We start from the raw sequence: 24,160 nt of genomic DNA, 5'->3' as shown, positions 1-24,160 counted from the left end.
GACTGCGGAGTCTGTCTACAAGACCTTTCGCTGTCTCACTTGAGGTGAAGCTCTGAAGGCAGTTGTCAACATAGAAAGATTTCTCTACTGAGAACTGTGTGTCTTCAGACTCACTGTGATCCAGGACGTGCTTCTGTAACGCGTATGTTGCGCAGCAAGGACTGCACGTTGTTCCGAATGGAAGTACTTTCCATTCATACACGTCTGGTGCCTTGTCTCTCTGAAGATTTCTCCAAATAAATCTCAGTAGTGGTTTGTCCTCAGGCAAAAGGCGTACCTGGTGGAACATCCCACGAATGTCACTACTAATGGCGATGGAATGTTCTCTGAATCGCAGAAGAACTGACAGAAGAGAAGGACTAAGTGGTGGACCAGGGAGCAAGTACTCGTTCAGGTTGTGGCCTTGGTAAGCAAATGAACAGTTGAAGACAACCCTTTTCTTTCCATTATGCTCCACCAAATGATGTGGAATGTACCAGCTCTCTTTGGAACAGTCCACCTGCTCAGGAGTGAGTTTTGTGATGTAGCCAGCAGGCTGTAACCTGACTATCTCCTCTTGGTAGGCCGCCGCTTGATCAGGATTCTTGTTCAGCCGATTCTCTATTCCCCTTAATTGTGGCAGGACAGCTTCTTTAGGTGCATGTAGACATGGCTTATCTTTGGCACGTAGAAGAGGGGTCGCATAGCGCTGGATTCTGTTAACATTCACTCTCACGGTTTTGTCCTGGAGAAGTTGGATGGACTCTTTGTCTTGTCTAGACCTTGTCAGTACCTTCTCGTTTCGGTATGGAAAAATGTCCATTTTCCACAGTTTCTCCACATTCGCATAAAGGTCGTTAGTGGGCCGTAAGCTGGTGAAAAGACATTGCTGTGGGGAAAGTCTGCTGGTTAGTTCTTGTGCTGGTCCCTGTAGTGTCCATCCTAGGCGTGTTCTCACAGCAGCAGGGCCACCAGGTGGACCCAGTCTGACTGGTTCTATGGGTGTGATGAGGTGAGGGCAGTCAGAACCGATGAGAACTACTGGTTTCACTTTGTGAAGGTGCTGTAGTGGCAGGCCTGCAAGATGCTTGTGTGCTCTGCTAAACCCAGGCTGTTGGCTGTGAATGCGCTCCGTATCATGAAAGCCTTGCGAGGGTTAGCTACTGAAGACACAGTAAAGGTCACAGCCGCCCCGTGAAGGGTCTGTGTATCTTGCCTGACTGTACGGAGAACTAAGTCCTCTGGCTGACCCTTCAGATTCAACTTCTGCACAGCTTCATGTAGGATGATGGTCCGCTCTGACCCATCATCGAGGATTGCATATGCCTCCATGGATTTGTTGCCGTTTCGGAGCAGAACTTTAGCCACCTTCAGCAGAATTTTATTGTCACAGGTTGGACGATCCACATACAAGACTGCACTGGCTGGAACCGATTCTTCTGTGGCTCTGCTCTGGTCATTTACATCATGTAAGGCCAGCAAGTGCTTTCTGTTACAAGATGGACAGAGGGCTTTCAGTGTGCAATTGGCAGCATGATGACCACGCCCACAGCGCCAGCATCTATTTTGGCCTTTAATCCAATTCACCTTCTGCTCTTTGTTGAGTAACTTAAAGTTCTCACAGCCGCTCAGAAAATGTCTGTTGTTGTCGCAGTATGGACAGTAAACATTCACCCCTTCTCTCTTAGCAGCAGTTGGTTTGGGTGGATAAACTGGTGATGCTGGGCTGGCCTTTGGTTTCTCTGTACCAAGGAGGATGGTAGTGGGTTTGCGGGGCTGTCTAGAGTCTCTCCTCATCTCCCTCCTCGGCACTGTCGAAACTCTAGACTGACTGATATAGTCAGTGTGGTCATCCTGAACTTGTAGCTCGTACTCAAGCCAGTCCGCAAAGTCCAATAATGTGGGGATAGTGACATGAAGAGGATGAGTGTACCTCTTGAAACTGGACCTGAGATCATGTGGCAGTTTGCTCATCAGTCTGGACACATGTGATCCACACTCCAACTCGACATTGCCTTTCTGACCCAGCTGTTCCAACATACTGACCAGGGAACGCACTTGGAGTCCGAACATGCGAAACGTTTTCACATCTCCACTTCGAATGTTTGACCCATCCATCAGTTCTGCAATGCGTTGTAAGGCTAGCTGATGTGGCTGGCCATACATTTTATTGAGGGCTCTCATGGTGTTTGTGAAAGGAAAGTTTGAGTTACTGTATGAGTCTGCCACAAGTAGGGCTTCCTCCAACTTAAGATGGTCAGTGAGGATCTGATATTTGAATCGCTCTGTTGCATCCTCAGGCAAAATGTTCTCCAATGCTATTCTCAGTCGAGAGAACTCCCTAGGATCAGGGGATGTTAGGAAGGGAATGGTTGGAGCAGGGCCTCGGTACATTTTCTCCTGCATTGATGAAGGCTGGTAAAACGCTTGTCTGTGGCCTGGATGCGGAGGTGGCATACTGTTATATGCTGTGTTCTCGAACTCTGACTGATAAGCTGGAATGTGTTGGGAGGAACGAGAGTACCTGGGTTGAGGTGGGTCGCTGTAACGCACTTGTGGTGGTACTCTATCAGGTATTGAGGAGGAAATGTCCATGTTTCTGATATCCTCAGCTAATCCAAGGCGCTCATCTATTGTAGCTGGGCACAGCTCCCTAATGGCCGTAGGCGGCGTTGGGGGGGGTTTTCCGTGGGGCTGGAGTAGGACGGAACCATTGTGGAGTTTCAGGGCTCACCACAGGAGGAAAGGGACCTGGAGATAGCACTGGTAAAGTCACTGGCCTGGAGGGGGCTCCCCTTTCTGCCTTAAGACTTTGAAGTTTGTGATGTAATATGGCATTCTGTTGTCGCATCTCCTGTAATGCTGAAATAATCTCTGGAAGCTGGCTGGTTTGTAGCCGCAAGTCAGCGTTCTCGCGTTTCATCACCTGCAGCATGGCTGTAAGCTCTACTTCCTCTTCTACTCGCCCATCGGATCTTTCACTTCGCCATTCATCTCTCAGTGTCCACTTATCCTGATCTAACTCTTGACTGACGGGAGAGGACGATCGGGTCAGTGCTACCATACTTGGTGACTGGACTCTGCTATGGCTGAAACCTGGGAATGGCTGTTGATGTGGCAATGGCTCACCAAGCTCATAATCCACTAAATGAGTTGGTGGCTTGATCTGTCTTCGTGGACGCACGACAGGCGCTTCTCTCTCGGGTTGAGACATCTCTGTAGCAATTCAACAATCCGGCTCGAAGGACCATGAAAAATCTTGTGAGTATTCACTCTAATTGCTAGTTCAGGTTTGGCTGAAGGCTGCAGTTTGTCCGGTCAGAACAATGATGTCTCACTCAGGTTATATTCCAAATCGTAGGTTTATTAAATGTGCATAGATGTGTGGTTAGTGTGATGCACGCACACGCACAATCGATAAATCTCCTTCGATTTGGGCTAATGCACTATATTTCACTCTACAAACTATGTACAGTATTCAGCCGATCTCTTTTTCCCTTTATTATCCGTCTACTCTCTTCCCCTTCACTTCGCGAACTCCGGTGGAAAGTTTGGAACAGTCCATTTCTCGCTGAATGACAGGGGTGACTGGGAGAGTCCATGTGACAAAGGGGAGCACTTTCTACACCAAGCATGTGTCATTCCTGAGCTATTGGCAAAAAATGTACAGCACCTGTTCAAGAAATAGCACATGATGCTATCAAATCATCTGGAGGCTGTTACTGTGGTGTGCCTGTTCTGGATACTGATGACAAAAACGAGTGTACATCAGGAATCTGTAAGAGACTGTACATGCACAGCAGTTGTTTGCAGACTACTGATGTTAGTGTTTTGAACTGGAAGTGCAGTGTCTGCAAACAGGAATTGGCAAAACGCAAGCGTGCAAAAGGGAAACAAATGAAAAGTGCTGAATTTTGAATCAATTTTGTACTGTTAGACAGACAAATACATATTTATTCAATAAATAAATAAAATGCACATACATAGATAAATAAAACAGATGAATACAAATAAATACAATGTACATAGGAATTTAAAGTGAAAATGTAATACATGTATTATTGTAATATATAAAATGTCATATCATTATTATTATTTACAGTGTGTGTTTGTATAAATAAATCATTGTATATTTACATTGTATTAATGTAGTGTTTAACCAGAAGGAATAATTGAGGGTGCCACATTTGTAAGGGCACAACACACATGGACTACTTTGTCTAAAACTGTTAACCCTTTGGGGTGTTCAGCTTCAAACATCTGGATACCAATAGTACTTTGTAGTATAGTGTATCGGTTTCTTGTTTCACCGATAACTCTCTCTACATGGACTCTTACTGCGGCAAGTCCACGTGTGGACTCCAGCTCTACTGGGCTCAATTCCTTCCTTTAGTGAAAGCTGGGATCTTCAGCTCAGCATTATACTGTACAAGCTAAGAGATTCTGTCACGTTAAACCCTCGATCGGCCAGTCTTACATCACCTGCACTGATGCATTCCAGAAACCCAGAATTTTCCGTGACACGTTTGTCTGATGTTCTGCCTCCCCATCCCTTAGATATGAATATGACTGTTCCTTGTGGGGATATGCCTATTAGGTATTTCATGGTGTGATGATGTTTATAGGTCGAATATGTTTGTGCTCTTGCGTTGAAGTCTTTGGGTTTTTCTATAAAAATTTCGAAACAATCAATTATGCAGGCACATCTAGGGTAAGTTTGTCAAAATATCATGGTATTGACAGCCGAAAATGTGGCCAAAATAAAAATGATGGGACAAGCTTTGCATGTAGCATGTCAAGGGTAGTTCTAAAAGTTCTGCTTGCTGTCACTATCGAAATTTGGAAGAGAACACTAAGTAGAGCAAGGGACAGGTTCATTTTCATCCTCATAAGAGTTAAAAGAAGTTGTTGGAAAGAAGAGAGGGTTGCGTGTGTCTGAAGACATGAAATAACACTATATAAAATATCTTAAATTATTATTGTTTTTATTAAATGTCATATTCTTGTGTTTTTGGGTGCGAGAATCACCTACAGGATACAATTTGAAATTTTATCGCATAATGTTTTCTAAATTATTTGTGAATCATCTATGATTGTATACATTGTTGCGATTGCTTGTGATATACTTTTTGAAGAACCTGGTAAGAAAGAATAATCAAATACATAGTTAATTAATATAATTTTAATACATAAAAAATATTTTTATTTCTAGAAAATATTCACATCATTAAAATTGCACTGTAATGTCACTCTTTACATTGTCGTCTTCTGGCCTTGGCGCTGGGCAGGACCGCGCAATGTAACGTTGCCACAAGTCAAGACCATTCATCACACACAGTAGTTATAGGCATCTAAAGATGTATATGCCCTCAGTTTGTCTTTACGCTCGGTTTCTCTATCAGCTAACTTAGGTGTAGAAGGCAGGCCACTCGACCGAGGTAATGTTAATCCTGTCAGATCCTCCATCCATTGACTGAGCGTGTACGGGTCGGCCAATCTGGTTCCGTCCGTTAAAATTAACTTTTGCAAATAACAATCGCGGTCCTGGACAGTGAGTGACTTTGCACATTAAGATAAAATCTGATTTTCTCCCGTCATTGTTAAAAACAAGCTAACAAAACTTGCAAACTAGCGTTAGTGAAGCGGCCAGAGGGATCGTTCTGCCTCCACCTAAGCTTATGCCTTATGCCACATAAAAACGTCACCATGTTTACCAACTGAAAAGGGGTCTATACATGCATGTGTGTGTGCATGTGGGGGAGGGGCGCGAGTTTCGAATAATAATCGAATAATACCCAATTTTTGCTGGAAATGCCCATCCCTAAGAAAAATATATAAAACACAAAATCATATACAAAATAACTACCATTTCTGTCTGACATACGATGTTAAAATGTCAGACAGAACCAAGCTCAAAGTAATAGCAAAGGAAAACATAAATAAACAAAACAGAAACCAAGCATAAAAATGAACAGGAGCAAACAAATCTCACACAGTCTTGCAGCTCTGCAGCTCTCCGAAGCAACTCTCCACATTCTCGAAGCCTAAGCTTATATACAGGTGCACACAGGGACGGATTATGACCTGTAAAGGCCCTGGGGCCAGTTATCTCCAAAGCCCCCATACCCCTCAGTGCGAGTTTGAGTGCTGTGGCTACTAAAATTTGGGTTTGACCAGTAAAAAAAAAGAAAATCTGTAATTTCCAATATAAACTCTGCTTAATTGCCTTTTTTATTTGAAGTCGTTCAAACAACTGTAAAGTGTACGTTTTTACTTTTTACAGTTCAAATTTTAAATATTGACTATGCGAAAACATACTTGATTGCTCTCTCTAGGCCCATTTTGTTGGATCATTTATAATTAGGCAAAAAAAATTATGCAAATAAAAAATTAGGCAATTTTTAAATAAAAATTCTCACTTCAACTTAGGAAAAATGGGCAGTTATGCTGTAATAATAAAATTGTTATTTTTCCAATACCCTTCACACAAAAAATAAGCTCAAAGCTCATTGGTTCTAATAAATATATTTTCAAACAGGATGGGACAATAGTTCTATATGAGGTTTTGGGGCCTTCATATTCACATATGGCCAACAATAAGTTCCAAGGAGCCCTCATAGTCCAAGAGCCTTGTTTAAGAGGGCTTGTGTAGACTATGGACACATATATTACAGCATTAATAGACATTTGTTTTCATTGTTATTGGGTGTTCTGAACCAAACTGGATTGCACGGCCTTAAACCCCAGGCCCCCCCGGGCTTCTGGTAGTCAAGGGCCCCTGGGCACTGGCCCCATAGGCCCGGTCAGTAATCCATCCCTGGGTGTACATCACTCTCCCATGACCCTACACAGGTGTACATCACTCTCCTGATGACCCTACACAGGTGTACATCACTCTCCTGATGACCCTACACAAGTGTACATCATTCTCCTGATGACCCTACACAGGTGTACATCATTCTTCTGATGACCCTACACAGGTGTACATCACTCTCCTGATGACCCTACACAGGTACACATCACTCTCCCATGACCCTACACAGGTGTACATCACTCTCATGATGACCCAACACAGGTGTACATCATTCTCCTGATGACCCTACACAGGTGTACATCATTCTCCTGATGACCCTACACAGGTGTACATCACTCTCCTGATGACCCTACACAGGTGTACATCATTCTCCTGATGACCCTACACAGGTGTACATCACTCTCCTGATGACCCTACACAGGTGTACATCATTCTACTGATGACCCTACACAGGTGTACATCACTCTCCTGATGACCCTACACAGGTGTACATCATTCTCCTGATGACCCTACACAGGTACACATCACTCTCCCATGACCCTACACAGGTGTACATCACTCTCATGATGACCCAACACAGGTGTACATCATTCTCCTGATGACCCTACACAGGTGTACATCATTCTCCTGATGACCCTACACAGGTGTACATCACTCTCCTGATGACCCTACACAGGTGTACATCACTCTCCTGATGACCCTACACAGGTGTACATCATTCTACTGATGACCCTACACAGGTGTACATCATTCTCCTGATGACCCTACACAGGTGTACATCACTCTCCTGATGACCCTACACAGGTGTACATCACTCTCCTGATGACCCTACACAGGTGTACATCATTCTCCTGATGACCCTACACAGGTGTACATCACTCTCCTGATGACCCTACACAGGTGTACATCATTCTACTGATGACCCTACACAGGTGTACATCGCTCTCCTGATGACCCTACACAGGTGTACATCATTCTACTGATGACCCTACACAGGTGTACATCACTCTCCTGATGACCCTACACAGGTGTACATCATTTTACTGATGACCCTACACAGGTGTACATCATTCTCCTGATGACCCTACACAGGTGCACATCACTCTCCTGATGACCCTACACAGGTGTACATCATTCTCCTGATGACCCTACACAGGTGTACATCATTCTACTGATGACCCTATACAGGTGTACATCATTCTCCTGATGACCCTACACAGGTGTACATCATTCTCCTGATGACCCAACACAGGTGTACATCATTCTACTGATGACCCTACACAGGTGTACATCATTCTACTGATGACCCTACACAGGTGTACATCACTCTCCCATGACCCTACACAGGTGTACATTGCTCTCCTGATGACCCTACACAGGTGTACATCATTCTCCTGATGACCCTACACAGGTGTACATCATTCTCCTGATGACCCTACACAGGTGTACATCATTCTCCTGATGACCCTACACAGGTGTACATCATTCTCCTGATGACCCTACACAGGTGTACATCATTCTACTGATGACCCTACACAGGTGTACATCATTCTACTGATGACCCTACACAGGTGTACATCACTCTCCTGATGACCCTACACAGGTGTACATCACTCTCCTGATGAGTCTCCCAGACACACACACCGCTCCACAACAGCAGGAACAACTGGAGACCATCACACATGGGAAAGCTGTGTCAGATGAACCCATCAGCATTGGAGGATGAGATTTTAGCACTGCAGACTGACATTCAGGTGAAGGCGAGGGCCAGTGGACAGTTCTGGAAGCTTCTTGCTGAAGAAAAGCATCCAAATATCAGAAGATGTGCCGCCTCATTAACTGCACTTTTTGGCTCAACCTATTTATGTGAATCAGCCTTTTCTCACATGAAGATTATTAAATCAAAACACCGGTCCACCATGACCCGTCACACTCATCTTTCGTCTGGAACAGCGCAAAATCATACAGTGTGTACCAGCATTAGATACAATAAATCTTTTTGTAGGAGACTTTGAGCTTTGTAAGTTTGCAGCTCTTATACATGCACAAACAGCTACATAACACACTAAAGAAAAAGCCTAAGGAAAACATGAAAACGCGTCATATGACCCCTTTAATGCATTAATACAAATGTAATACAACTACTATTAAAAACATGATGTATACACTCAAACTTCCATTGCTTGTTTTCCAAAAGTGAGATTGAACTGTTTTTTCCCCTCATAATTATGAAAAATTAATCTTTCATTAGTGTTTGTCTCCCTCTGCTGGTACAACACAAACACATTCAGGCTCTATATTTACTCTAAAACTCCAACATTTTTGAGTTTATACCGTGCGTTTATGCAAATAAAATGGTTAATCTATGAATGAGAAACTGTAATTTGCTGTGAAATAAAAGGTGTTTCACTGCCGCCTCATCTGGTCTGTCAGAGGATTGTTGAAATCTAAATGAAGTCTTAATTTATAACAGTGAAGTCACTGTATCTTCAGTCTCTGTTGATTCTGTTGACTGTGAGTCTCTGTAGTGGATCCTTATTCACCATCAGATGATCATCAGAAGATCAGACTGTCATCTATAACCTAAAATAAAACACACAAACAGTCAAATATGCAGTATGAGATATTACATCTGTCACATAGATTATCTAGTTAGTTTACTTATGAAAAGATATTAATTCATTCTCAAACATGATAATATAGCTTCTATCTGATGCTCAAAGTCACTTTACAAAATCAAAAGCACATGAAATGTCACTTTCACACAACGGACAGCTGATCCAGAACCAGCAGAAATCATCATTACACTCACTACACATTTAACATCAGTTAATAACAAACAACCCAAATCTCAGATTATCACACACAGAGACAGTTAAAGGGGAAAAGCTGAAAATAACATTAATATTATTTTCACAATCAGTCACAACACTATGAGCAGAATTAAACTCATATTAAACACAGTTTAAATTTCAGAGACCTACAGAAACTGAAGCTGAATTTAAGAATCTCAGACAAAATATTCACACACACACACACGCACACACGCGCACACACACACACACACACACGCACACACGCACGCACGCGGTGTTACTGAACCTGGTACAATTTACTATTATTTCTAGTGAGTAAATCAGCCTTTTAAACTTCAAATGAAAATATGATGATGAAAATTTTTAAGAACTATTCTTACCAGTTTCTCCAGTTTATAATGTGGATCATCCTTCAGATCCTCCAGCAGCTTCACTGAGTCTCCTAGTTTATTCCCAGACAGAATCAGATCTCTAAGGTGTGAGGGGTTTGTTCTCAGAGCTGAAGCCAGAGCAACACAACCTTCATCTGTAACACCACAATCCCTCAACCTGTAGAGAACAATGACACACATTAATATATACAGAGACAAAAATAACACTTAAACAATAAATAACATAATAATGTCAATATGAAATACAAATTCTCATTAGTTCATGTTGTTAAAATACATCAGTTAGAATCGGTGTATCATTCGTTCAGTCGTTTTTTATTTAATATTGAAAGTAGAAAAATGAGAAAACGGTTCCTTCTTCGTTTATTCATTTTTTCCAAAAAAAGGAAAAGCAAGAATTCAGCTTGATTTTTCGTTCTGAGGTAGTAAAATGAATAAACAGCTTGAATATTTGATTTCTAAACGTGGGCGAGAATGAAACGCCGCTTTCCTCTGATTTGTGAGCCGAAGATCAAACTGTGTCGTCATCAGTTGTTCCTCAGTTCCTCAGCAGAATAAGAGTCCTCCGCTGCCAATGCTGATGTGCGGAGTCTTAACGCGTTTACTGCAACATTTCATCTTTCTCATCAAACAACCAGACTAACCAATGGCTCCACACAACCCGTACGGGGAATCAGTCATATTTTTAGTAAATACAAATTGCAACACCTCTACTAATAGAGGATTTATGACTAAGAAAAAGTTGTCCTCCCCACTCTCTTTTCCAGTCCACCTCATTTCTTTGATCACTGTGTGTTTTTTGTACAAACATGACATCAACAGACTTCTGATTTATAAATTCATACAACATCATCCTTTTACGAACTTCTCTACACTGTAAAAAAATTCCGTAAAAATACGGTAAAATGTACCATATAAATTTGAAGGATTTTTCCGTATTTGTCTTTTACAGGTCTTTTACCCGTTGCATTGTGGGAACAAGAACCTGACGGCGCGAAAAGTTTGAGACGCAACCGCCATAGGCTAGTTGCACGTGGCCGCCATGTTGGATTTCCGATCAGCGAGTGTGCGGTTAGACACTTCCGGTTTCGCTTTACGCTGGTACAGGGAACCGAAAATTCTATCTTATAGTTGTTCATAGAATCAATTATATCACTTACAATACTACTAAGATATATATTACTATCACACAAGCAAATGGCAATTAAATGCACGGATGCATAGTCAGATTAATGAATGAAATAGAACCATTCATTGTTTTGAATGTCTTGGACTCATGCTGCATACGCTATGAGAATTATGCCTACTGTCAATATAGAGTTACAACTATGATTAGAGTTGTTTGCATAAAATACAGCGTGAGCATTCACATGTTTGCCCTGTGAAAGGCTACAATTTATCTCCATAAATACTATTTTCTCAATTCTGCGCATAAATTTTCACTGCGCATAAATTTTATGATAAACAAGTGAAAATTTTCACTTATGATAAACACATAAATTTTCAATTGCTAGCTCAATATTATCATCACATATTTTACATACATGATTTCTTTGCATCAATTATCTTTATAGATAAAAACTATGGTGAAAAAAAATCTTAATTGCGATTAATTTAATTTTTTTACTGTAGTTAACACAAACAATTTAATATAGCTAAGTTTGTGTATATTTTACAAGTAGTAAAATACTGTATTATAGACACCAGACAGATAATGATTTATGAAACAGATTTTCTTTATCTCACTTGCACAAAATAAATGCAGTAATAGCATAGAAACGCATAGGTGAAATACACTGAAAATTATATGCATTTAAATTACATACTAAAATACAAACAGTTAGCAATAATAATGTTACCAAATAAAGTAATGCCGACTACAGAACAGGGTTGTCACGGTTCATCAATCCGGGTGTTCGTTCTGAGTTTCTGTTGGGGTGTTTTTATTGTGGTACCGCTGGTCATATCGCGCTGCAGTGTCCGGTAAAAGCCAACACCCGTTAGTAGGTAAGAAGTTACTGACGGGTGGGGTTGCACAAACTGAATTCTCTTTTTCTGCGACTCATCTCCCAGTGAGTTTACACTTTCAGACTCTGAGTTTTGACTGTGAGGCCCTCGTTGACTCAGGGGCTGAGGGAAATTTTCTTGATATTGATCTAGCTCACAGACTAAACATACCTATTGTAACACTCCCTCTGGTTTATAAAATCAAATAACTAAACTCTTTTGTATGTACTCAACTTTCTGTGAATGATATTTGTATCCTGGTATTTGTTTTATAGCTTAAAAATGTAGGTAAAATTTGCCATCGAATGTACAAATCTACACATGTGATTTGTGTAGAAACTCTGATTGACATGTAAAAAGTATACCTTTTATCGTGTGTCGCGTGTAGTTAGAACACAGTGTAATCTGTGACTTCAGTGCTTTAACCCCCAAAAAGCGATGCAAATGCAAGATTTTTTTATACCTTCACATTAGCATCTCAGTGCTTGTGTTCTCACGCATGCGTTCTCCTCCTGCTTCCGGGTCAACAGCACGCATGCATTGTGGCGCTCTTTGGATTGTGCGTCAACGATCTATATTTTGTTAGAAAAGATTTCTTTTTTTTTCTTCACACAAAACATTTGTGCCACTTCATAAATTTGAAGTTAAACCACTGGAGTCACATGGATTACATTTGTGTCTGTATACCTTCTGAACCTTGAAAGTGGTAGTTGCTTAAGCTGTCAATGGAAGGACAGAAATCTATCAGATTTCCTCAAAAAGATCATCATTTTTGTTCTGAAGATGAATGAAAGTCTTGTGGGGTGTGGAACAACATGCGTGTAAGTAATGAATGACAATTTAAATTTTTGGGTTAACTAACCCTTTATGGAATACTGTGTTCTCTTACAGAAAAATGGCATCAACACTAACATTTCACTTTATTGACTAAGTATAAAGCAATTTTTAATGATGAAAGCAGAAGCCCTGTCTTCATATTCCATTTGTTTTTGTTTGTTTGTTTGTTTCTGTATTGTATTGTATTCTATTTGTATTGTATTTAAAAATGTTTTGAATCTTTGAAGTTTTTTTCTAAAGAATTTTGTGAGCTATTTGGTGCAACGCCAATATTGTGCAAGTCCCTGCTCATGTTTTCTATTTTTTCATTCTGTCCCTTGTTTGTTTAATGTCTAAACTTATTCCACAAGCTTTGCACATTGTTTAATTGATGTAATATATATCTGACCCCAAACTTTTGAACGGCAGTGTATATATATAATCCAAATATAAATGAAAGTCAAAAGCACATTTTTAGTACATAGTCATTCCTGGAAACAAATCCTGTTCAAATAGGCTATATGGGCCATTCTACAGAATTTGTTCAAAGTTAGACTTGGAAACATCTTGAAAAGAAAAATGTATTTTTAATAATAAAATATTATTTTTTAAAGTAGGCCAATACATTTTATCATACATGTTTTAAAGTTAAGGATTCATTAGTTTGATATAGCTTACATTGGAACAAACACTATAATAACATCCTAGTTTATGAATTTATTTTTGACAGAACATACTATATATTTAACATATGAGCCGAAACTGGCTAACAAAAGCTTATTTAATATAATCTATCCAAAACTACGAAATGTTGTCTGTATTCCCAGACAGAAACGTGATTCAAATTTAAACAGTCTTTTTGCATTTACAGACACTATTCCATATCGCGATTAGAAGAAAGCACAAGAATAAAAAAAACTTACTATTCACAATTCTCGTCTAGATCCGTCGTTCCTCTAAATGAAAATAAACCAGCAAATATTCTGAGGTAAATGTCCCGGGATTATTCCTCACAGCCCCGCAAGGCGAAATAGTACATCAATCTGATGATTAAATTTGGTGTGTTATCGAGTTTATGAGGAGTGTTTACACGTTTGCATGGATCGCCTACGATCATTTGCGTTTGAATGGCGCGCGCTCTCCGTGGGTGTGTCACATTAGCAGAATAATGAGCTGCGAGATCTATAATGAGATCAGCTGACACCTCTCTCTTTTTTTATAGATTACATAAACAGAGAATATTTATTTTAGTTTTGAATTAGATATTTTAAAAGTACAAACTTAAATGATTATAAAGATATATTGCTGATGCCTGGGTGAATAGTATTCGCTGAGCTTTGTTTAAGTTTAGAGACGTGCTCCAGAAAAAAGGTTAACGGAGATGGAGAGACAGAAAGCACACCCTGTTTATTTTCTTTATTTTACAAAAGCACAATGTTTTATTTCGATTGTAAGTGGACACATAAAAAAGTACACATTCAACAGTTTATTTTTTTTATATTTCTTAAGTCTGTATGACCAAAAATGACTTATTTTACGTCTATTTTCCTGCTATGTGAAAAAAATCGAGCAAAACGCACCGGCACGTTTTACGACCACAGAGGGTTAAAAACATGGCCGGTGAAAATTATGAGAAGGAAAAATCATTAGGTCTTCAATGACTAACCCATAATGATTGAAAAATAAATCAAATCAGCAGTTTCTTGGAACATGAAATGTTACTTTGTTCACATGTACAAATCGTTATTTTATTTTTTACACCTATTTTTCTTTTAATGCACATCTAAAAACTTAGTTAATGTGGAATTTGTAGTTGTAATTTTTTAGATATAAACAATACTACCAATTGTCATTTACAATTTTATATAGATGTTACAATAAAAACAATATTACAATGTAATATTTTTTCCAGCCATGGACCCAACAGGAGGCCTTGCTGATGTATGGTTGAATATTAAGTGTTTCATTAAGAGTTATTTAATATTTTAAAATAGCTTTTCTATATTTTTTTCCAGCTACCACCAGAATGCTCAGTCACATTCTTCTAGATGCTGTTTATGAGGAAGGAGACACAAAGCCTTTCACACTCTGACACTAGTGTGCAGAAAGTTTTAATGAAACCATAAATCATCCAGGTTTTCTAAAAAAAGCTCACTCTGTCTGGCTGGACATGTCATAGATCGCTCATCAGTGTCTTGCTCTGGGCATCGAAGAACCCCCTTTTCTTTTTCTTTTTTTACAGCGTTTGTTGCAGGATTCTGTTTGACGCAGCGACACGGTTTTTCATTGTAGCTTTGTGTTCAGCCCCTAATTCAGCGCATCTTCTAGCAGAGTTGATTGTGAGATCGCAGTCACGAGGATGACAGCTCGAGTGTACTGCTCGTTTAGTGCTGTTTTATTGTGTCTGTCTGCATGTTTGAGCACAACAGACGCAGGAGTCGTAGTGTCCGATCAGTGTCCGGCGATGCTGACCATCGTGCCGTCCCGTCGAGGATGTCTTCGTGATAGAGACTGCTCTGGAGGACACAAATGCTGTCAATTTCCCTGTGGGCGTGCGTGCGTGCCTCCTGTTTTCACAAAGCCAGGGGTGTGTCCAAGCACAAAGTTTGGAGCAGGAATTTGTGAAGAGTTGTGTTACTATGACAGTGACTGTCCGAACAATGAGAAATGCTGCAGCAATGGATGTGGACATCAGTGTATGGCCCCATATACAGTGAAGCCTAAACCCGAACCGACCCCAGCAGCTGAGCTTCCGAATCCTCAAGTGACGCCTGCAGCCGAACAGCCGAATCCTCAAGTGACGCCTGCAGCCGAACAGCCGAATCCTGAAGTGACGCCTGCAGCCGAACTGCTGAATCCTCCAGAGACGCCTGCAGCCGAACCGCTTACGCCTGGAGCTGAACCACTGAATCCACAATGCCTCCGCACCCGAGTCTTACAATGGGTACATAACACTCCCAGTTCTGGACACCCTGGGATTTCTGCGACCACACATCTAGTCTCCAACCGCTTCTGGTGGCCTTCGCTCCAGGCTGACGTGATTTCCTTCGTTCGGCAATGTTCCACATGTAACATTGTCAAATCCTCCCATCTAAAGCCAGCTGGTCTTCTTCAACCCCTGCCCATACCGCAGCGGCCATGGTCCCACATCGCGGTCGACTTTGTTACTGATCTGCCTCCTAGTCAAGGTTACACTACCATCCTCTCAGTGGTTGACCGTTTTTCTAAAGCCTGCAGGTTTATTCCCTTGGTCGGATTACCCACAGCGTTACAGACAGCTGAGGCCCTGCTACAACATGTCTTTCGCCTGTACGGTTTACCAGAGGACATCATCTCCGACAGAGGTCCCCAATTTACCTCCCGGGTCTGGCGGTCATTGTGTGGACAACTCAACATCAACGTCAGTTTGACTTCTGGCTATCACCCCCAGGCCAATGGACAGGTGGAGAGGTTGAACCAGGAGCTCACGCGCTTTCTACGCACCTACTGCCATCAAAACCAGCAGGACTGGAGTCGCTTCCTCGTCTGGGCTGAGTACGCCCAAAATTCCCTGCGCAAGCCCTCGACTGCCCTTACGCCTTTCCAGTGTGTGTTAGGTTTCCAGCCTCCGCTATCTCCCTGGTCAGGTGAGCCCTCTGATCTCCCCACAGTTGACGCCTGGTTACAGAGGAGCGAGGAGACTTGGAACAACACTCATGTCCACCTACAGCTAGCCGTGCGCAGAGTCAGAGTACAGGCGGATCTTCACAGGAGAGGTGGTCCCAGGTTCACGCCCGGTCAGTGGGTCTGGCTGTCGACAAGAGATCTACGTCTCCGGCTCCCCAGTAAAAAGTTAAGCCCCAGATTCGTGGGTCCCTTCAAGATCCTCAGACAGATTACTCCAGTATCGTTCCAGTTAGCCTTACCATCTTCTTACCGCATTTCCCCCACCTTTCACATGTCTTTGCTTAAACCTGCAGTTGCTCCGAGGAGAGAGGAGAGCCAGGAGGAGACCACGGCAGAGAGTTCCCCCCCCATCATCATCGAAGACGAGGGGGCTTACCAAGTGAAGGAGATTCTCGATTCCAGACGCAGAGGCAGGGTGTTACAGTATCTCATTGACTGGGAGGGGTTTGGTCCTGAGGAGAGGTCCTGGGTAACTTCTCAGGACATCCTGGATCCAGCTCTCACCACCACTTTCCATCAGAACCATCCGGAGAGGCCAGCGCCTAGACCCCGTGGGAGACCTCGTCGGAGCCCTGGTTCTCGCTTCGGGAGCCGCTCGCAGGAGGGGGGCTCTGTCATAGATCGCTCATCAGTGTCTCGCTCTGGGCATCGAAGAACCCCCTCTCCTGAATATTGAACTACATTTCCCTCTGTCCCATTGTCTGTCTGAACCTCTCTCCTAATCACCTGCACAGGTGCAGCCACTCTTCTCCCCTCTATGAAAGCTGCTCTCTCTCTATGCTCGGTGCGAGGTCTTGTATCTGCCACGTCTATCTTCACTGTGTATTCTACGTTCCCTGGATTTTCCTGGTTTATCGATCCTTGCCTGCCCTCCTGGTCTCCGTGTATCTGCTGCCCGCCCCGACCCCAGCCTGGTATTGTTTCTGAGTTTGGATTGCCCTTGTCACCTGTTATTCACCGTGTTCTCTCTGTGTGCTTCTCTGTTTAATAAAAACACTGCAAATGGATCTGCACGACTCTGCCTCTTCGTCACAGGACAGTATGTATATATATTACTTTTATGAAATGAACAAGTTAAGCTAATATATGTAATTAAGTTTATTGCATTAATTAAGTGTTTTCCCCCTTGTAGGTATCATTGACTGGAAGTCTGTCAGTCCGGATGTGAGGGAGGAATACAGGGTGGAGTTTGACCAGGTGTGATGCCTGTGGATTCCTCTACAAAAACACCACTTGATATTGCGGCAATGGAAAAAAGGGGGTCTTCACTGCGTTCTATTCAGACAAAGAGTTTGATGGCTTCTGTTCAATGGACTGCTACTACAGTATGAATGAGTGAAGGAATGAGTTTTCTTTGGGTTTTGACTTTGAACAAGCCTTTAATGACAGAAATTGAATTGACGCTTCAAAAAATGAATTGTTGAAAAATGACAACGGAAAACTGAATAAATGTTTTGTGGATAAAAGGGTGTCGGTTTTGCTAAACTAGTTAAATGTCACTTAACAAAAGGTTATTAAACAGTTTTTACTTCTCTATTTTATGTGGTGAGTGTTTTATCAAACATATATTTGTTTGTATCCAGCAAAAATAGTTTTTAGTTTGTATGCACTTTAAATGACAGTAAAACTAAATTGGAAATCATTTCAAAACATTACAAATTACTAATTGTATAATGTATTTTTATTTGTAACCAATACAATGGTAATAGACGCTAAAAAAGGTTATTTCCAAATGATGAACAAAGTAGTGTGATAATCCTTTTAATCCTTAAAATAATAACTTTAATAAGTTTTTTATGATTTATTTGCGGTGGTGATGACGTCATGTAACCCGCGCCATGCAGAAGTTCTGAAGGTAACGTACTTTCGAATGTAATATTCTCAATATCATTATCGCTATTTTTACAGTGAAGGAAAGGTATTTGGTCTTATAGAATTATTTGTTGGCCAATGGTGATTAAGTTTATGGCTCGCTTTTATGTGGAACATGAAGCTTTCGCATCCAGTTGTAAAGACCTTATGGCACGCCCCATCGCTTTCCTAGCCGTTGGAACGCCCATTGCTCCAGCCTGCAGTTATCCCTACTAGAAAATAGTTGGCAACACTGGACTGAATGCACTGAAAAGCCCTCGCACTACTCATGCTGAGAGAGATAAGAGAGTAGAGCTGCGCGATTCATTATTAAAATACTGTGATCTCCATTCAAACACACACACACAATCTTCTTCCAGTTCCTCTGTCTATTAAACCTTTGACAAAATCATATCACAACATTTTAAATCTGTGTTGGCGCTGCCGCTGACCCAAAGAGAGTTGTAATGAAACAGCTTCACAAAAGGTTGTTTAAACCTCATTATAGTATCAATGTTTCTGTGATACAATAGTTCAAATTATCATAGAATATTAATATTAATACTTATTCACTCAGAGTCTTTATGGTAGAGATGATCTTACCACAGTATCTCCAGTTTACAGTGAGGATTCGCCAGTAGATCAGAAAGCTGCTTCACTCCTGAGTCTCCTAGTTTATTCCCACACAGATCCAGATCTCTCAGGTGTGAGGGGTTTGATCTCAGAGCTGAAGCCAGAGCAACACAACCTTCATCTGTGACACCACAATCACACAACCTGTAGAGAAAAATTACACACATTAAGCCTATATTCAGAGATAAACATAACACTTAAACAATCAATAACATAATGTTGTCAGTATGAAATATATACAAATACTCATTAGTTCATGTTGTTAAATTACATCAGTTTGGATTAGGGGATTGAATATACAGTTTCTACAATATAAAAATCATTATTTCTAAGGAAAATCCTCATAAAACATGGAAAACCAACGTGTGTGTTTAATGTATTTGTAAACATTTTAAGGAATGTGTGTGTGTGTGCGTGTGTGTGTGTGTGTGTTAGGGCTGGTAGAAAAAAATCGATTCACCAAACTATCGCAACTTTTTTTAAATGTTTTTAAACATTTAAACTCTTTTTAAACTCTTCGGCGGTGCAGTTGAAGATTTTGCCCAACAGTTTTCAACAGCCCAGAAACAGACCGAGGCCATCAGACATATTCTAACCCGCCGGCCCGCTGCTGCCTCCACCCAGCCGGCCGGGCAGACGCCTCGACCTGTTTCCCGCCGAGGGCGCCCTCCTGCGGCTCCCGCCCCTCCAGCCCGGACCACGCAGCAGCCTCCACCCAGGGCCGGTTGCGGAGGAAGCCGCAAGGCGGCGCCACAGCCCTCTCCTGCCCCGCCCCCCGCTAAACGCCGGGCCAAGCGGCGTTCCTGAGACGGGCTGCTCAGGGATGATGATTGTCTCTCAGGAGGTGGTAGCAGGACCACTCCTTCCCCCGGTGGAGGGCCGGGGGAGAATCTTTTGTTCTCCACTCCCCGCTGCTCACCCATGGGTGGGCAGCACCCTAATGTTGTTAAAAACAGAAACAATCCCCTCTTCCCTGAGCTCACAGAGTTCTCGGGCGACACAGAGCGCCGCCCACAAGCCGTGCTCTCCTCGCCCCGCTCTGTCCCAGAGGCGGTTGACACGGCGCGCCGTCCACGGACCGCTTCGCCCCTGTCCCCCTCTGTCGCCAGACCCCTGGCAGAGCAGGCCCCCGCAGGACGACCAGCCTGGTCCTCCCCTGGCCCCCTCTGCCAGGGCGCGGTTGCTAACTGTGCGCCCGCACCGGGCCACTATGCCGTCCACGTCTGGGCCAGTTACTCCGCTTCGCTGCCCCTCCGGGGGGACGCCTGTGGTTCGCATGATCCCACTGGTTCAGTTCCTGGGAGCCTGGCTAGAGCTTTCCCGTCTGTCCCGCTGGATCGCGCGGACCGTCAGGCTCGGCTATGCGATTCAGTTCGCACGGTCTCCTCCCCGCTTCAGGGGAGTCCGCTCCACTTTGGTCGGTGGCAATGCCCCCATCATGAGAGCAGAGATTGCCACCCTGCTGGCGAAGGGTGCAATCGAGACTGTCCCTCCAGCCGAGATGAGGTCCGGCTTCTACAGCCCCTACTTCATTGTCCCCAAGAAAACCGGTGGGTTACGGCCAATCCTGGACTTGCGCGTGCTCAACCGCTCCCTTCACAGGATGCCGTTCAAGATGCTCACCGCCAAACGCGTTTTCGAATGCATACGGCCCCAGGATTGGTTTGCAGCGATCGACCTGAAGGACGCTTACTTTCATGTGTCCATTCTTCCTCGACACAGACCGTTCCTTCGGTTTGCTTTCGAGGGGCAGGCATACCAGTACGCGGTTCTCCCTTTCGGGCTAGCCCTGTCTCCTCGTATCTTCACGAAGGTCGTCGAGGCTGCCCTTGTTCCCCTTCGGGAACACGGGGTTCGCATCTTGAGTTATATCGACGACTGGCTGATCCTAGCTCACTCTCGAGATCAGGTTTGCGAACACAGGGACCTAGTGCTTCGGCACCTAGCTCGTCTGGGCCTTCGGGTCAACTGGGAGAAGAGCAAACTTTGCCCCGTACAGAGGATCTCTTTTCTCGGTATGGACATCGACTCGGTCGACATGTCCGCGCAGCTTACGAGCGAGCGTGCGCAGTCACTGCTGACTTGCCTGAGACAATTCGAGGGCAGGAGTGCGGTTCCACTGAAACTCTTTCAGAGGCTCCTGGGGCATATGGCATCTGCAGCCGCGGTCACACCGCTCAGATTGCTTCATATGAGACCGCTTCAGCTTTGGCTTGGCGACTGAGTCCCGAGGTGGGTATGGCAACGCGGCACGCTCCGAGTACCCGTTACTCCGACCTGCCGTCAGTTCTTCACCCCGTGGTCGAACCTCAGTTTTCTCAGGGCGGGTGTCAATTGCCTCGAGTTGTTGGCAGTACGCCTTGCCCTGCACCGCTTCCGAGCGTTGCTCAGGAGTCAACACGTACTAGTCCGTTCAGACAATACCGCCACTGTAGCGTACATCAACCATCAAGGTGGTCTACGCTCCCGCCGTATGTCACAACTCGCTCGCCACCTCCTCCTATGGAGTCAGAAGCATCTGAGGTCGCTTTGAGCCATTTTCATTCCCGGAGCGCTGAACTGTGCAGCCGACGAGCTCTCACGGCTTCAGCCACTCCCTGGAGAATGGCAACTCCATCCCCAGTTGGTTCAGCTGATTTGGGACCAGTTCGGGGACGCACAGATAGATCTGTTTGCCTCCCACGACACGACCCATAGCGCCCAGTTTTATTCCCTGACCGAGGGCACGCTCGGCACTGATGCTCTGGCGCACAGCTGGCCGCAGGGCCGCAAGTATGCATTTCCCGTAGTGAGCCTTCTTGCGCAGACCTTGCGCAAGGTCAGGGAGGACGAGGAGCAGGTCATTCTGGTTGCCCCTTACTGGCCCAACCGGACCTGGTTCCCCGAACTAGTACTCCTCGCGACAGCACCTCCCTGGCCGATCCCTCTGAGGAAGAACCTTCTTTCTCAGGGACGGGGCACCCTATGGCACCCTCGTCCCGATCTCTGGAACCTCCACGTGTGGCTCCTGGATGGGACGAGGCAGGTTTGAGTACCCTACCACCAGCGGTGGTTGCTACCATCACTTCCGCTAGGGCGTCGTCCACGAGACACGTCTATGAGTTGAAGTGGAATCTCTTCGTCAGCTGGTGCTCTTCTCACCGAGAAGACCCCCGGAGATGCTCGATCAGTGTTGTGCTTTCCTTCCTTCAACAGGGGCTGGAGCGAAGGCTGTCTCCCTCCACCCTGAAGGTCTATGTTGCCGCCATTGCCGCACACCATGACCTCATCGAAGGTAAGTCGGTGGGGAAGCACGACCTGGTCATCAGGTTCCTGAGAGGAGCGAGGAGACTAAATCCGCCTCGCCCTCCTCTCATTCCCTCTTGGGACCTCTCAGTGGTTCTAACTGCCCTGAAGAGTGCTCCATTTGAGCCCCTGCAATCAGTCGAGCTTAAATTCCTGTCTATGAATACAATGCTCCTGGTTCCACTGGCCTCCATCAAGATGGTAGGGGACCTGCACGCATTCTCCGTTGACGAAGCGTGCCTGTAATTCGGGCCGGCTTACTCTCATGTGATCCTGAGACCCCGCTCTGGATATGTGACCAAGGTTCCCACCACTCCCTTCCGGGACCAGGTGGTGAACCTGCAAGCGCTGCCCCTGGAGGAGGCAGACCCAGCCTTGGCACTGCTCTGTCCAGTACGCGCTCTCCGCGCCTATGTAGACAGGACGCAGTGTTTCAGGACCTAAGACCAGCTCTTTGTCTGTTATGGTGGGAAGCTGAAGGGAAAGGCTCTCTCCAAGCAAAGGTTGTCTCACTGGATAGTGGACGCCATTGCTTTGGCTTACCAGCAGCAAGGTCGACCGTGCCCCCTTGGTGTGACTGCCCACTCCACCCGGAGTCTGGCCTCCTCTTGGGCTCTAGCGCATGGCGCCTCGCTAACAGACATCTGCAGAGCTGCAGGCTGGGCGACACCTAACACATTCGCCAGATTCTACAATCTCCGAGTGGAGCCAGTGTCCTCTCATGTACTCGCTTCAACTAGCTAGTACTGGACCCGCTCAGGTGTCTTCGCTTGCTCGCCATTCCACTCCACGGACTGGATGCGTGCGATATTCTCCTCAGGTGAGCTTCCCCGAAAGCCCTGAGTTCCTCCAGGACTCCTGATGTTGGCGCCAGTGTCTACGGCCTGCGCGTCGGCTAGGTGCCTCCCGTGTGCATGGTCCCTCCCCTGAGCGACCCCCACATGTGTATTTCCACTGTAAGCCTCTCTGAGCATGTGTCTTTCCCTTGGCAAGCCACCTTGCCACCCCTGGGGTTGAAATATTCCACCTGCGGCTGGATACCCCTGTGTTCTCCATATGTTTCCTTCGGGTCATATGTGTATTCTCTAAGTCCCCTGACAATTTACAAACAAACATGGAAACAAAAATTAAATTACAATGTAAACAATAATAAAGAAGGAAAAAAAACGTTGTTAGACCGAAAAGGTGTCGACTGACGCTTATGCTTATTGCGCAGATCCTTTTTACATTTTATTTATTTAACACACAACACAAAACACCAAAGTCATCCTGCATACATAAATAATGACTAAAAGAAAAATAAGCTAAATTCATTCAGCTTTGTATAATGTAATCTTTTTTTTAAATAATTTCTTAAGGCTACCTATGGATTTACATGTTTTCAGTTCATCATCAAGACTATTCCTCAGTTTAACCCCCTGAACAGACAGACTTCTCTGTTTGACATTGGTTCTAATCTGTGGTTTACTGAACATGAGTGTTTCTCTGAGCTCATAAGGAGCAGATTTAATCTGAAACAGGTTTTGGACTCAGTCTGGAAATATATTATTTTAAACATTATTTTGGCTATTTTAAATTCCACTAAGTCATAAAATTTTAGTAGGTTGGAGTTTATAAATAGCTTGTTTGTTGGGTGATAATAATTTGTTTTATTTATAATTCGACTGTATGTTTTTGCAGAATAAGAATTGGTTTTATTGTTGTTTTGTATGTATTTCCCAAGATCTCTACACAATATGTCATGTATGGCACTATTAGAGACAGTTACAGTATATTTAAGGTCTTTGAATCAAGAATGTGTTTTATTTTAGTCGGGATAGCCAGAGTTTTTGAAATTTTTGACTTTATGTAGGTTATGTGGGATTTCCAACTGAGTTTATGGTGAATAATGACACCTAATA

General features: G+C 43.8%; 1 protein-coding gene across 2 annotated transcripts in view; it reads right to left on the bottom strand.

Moving 5' to 3' along the window:
- Nucleotides 1-8,887: 8,887 nt before the first annotated feature.
- The window catches only part of LOC143730841 (NACHT, LRR and PYD domains-containing protein 3-like), a 49,470-nt gene continuing 34,197 nt past the window's right edge, over nt 8,888-24,160 (bottom strand). The window contains exons 10-12 of one of the 2 annotated variants that reach the window (XM_077221400.1): nt 18,945-19,118; nt 9,990-10,158; nt 8,888-9,376 (exon numbers count right to left, since the gene is read on the bottom strand). In XM_077221400.1, coding sequence (XP_077077515.1) covers nt 9,350-9,376; nt 9,990-10,158; nt 18,945-19,118 — 370 coding nt within the window. In that variant the 3' untranslated portion in view covers nt 8,888-9,349. The remainder of the gene's footprint in view (nt 9,377-9,989; nt 10,159-18,944; nt 19,119-24,160) is intronic. The other variant, XM_077221401.1, reaches the window with a different exon arrangement.

The sequence above is a fragment of the Siphateles boraxobius genome, unplaced genomic scaffold (genome assembly GCF_051911475.1).
Source record: "Siphateles boraxobius isolate OS27281-9 unplaced genomic scaffold, OSU_SipBor_1 82, whole genome shotgun sequence".
NCBI classification, from domain to species: domain Eukaryota; kingdom Metazoa; phylum Chordata; class Actinopteri; order Cypriniformes; family Leuciscidae; genus Siphateles; species Siphateles boraxobius.
This window is presented reverse-complemented; position numbering and strand designations above follow the sequence as displayed.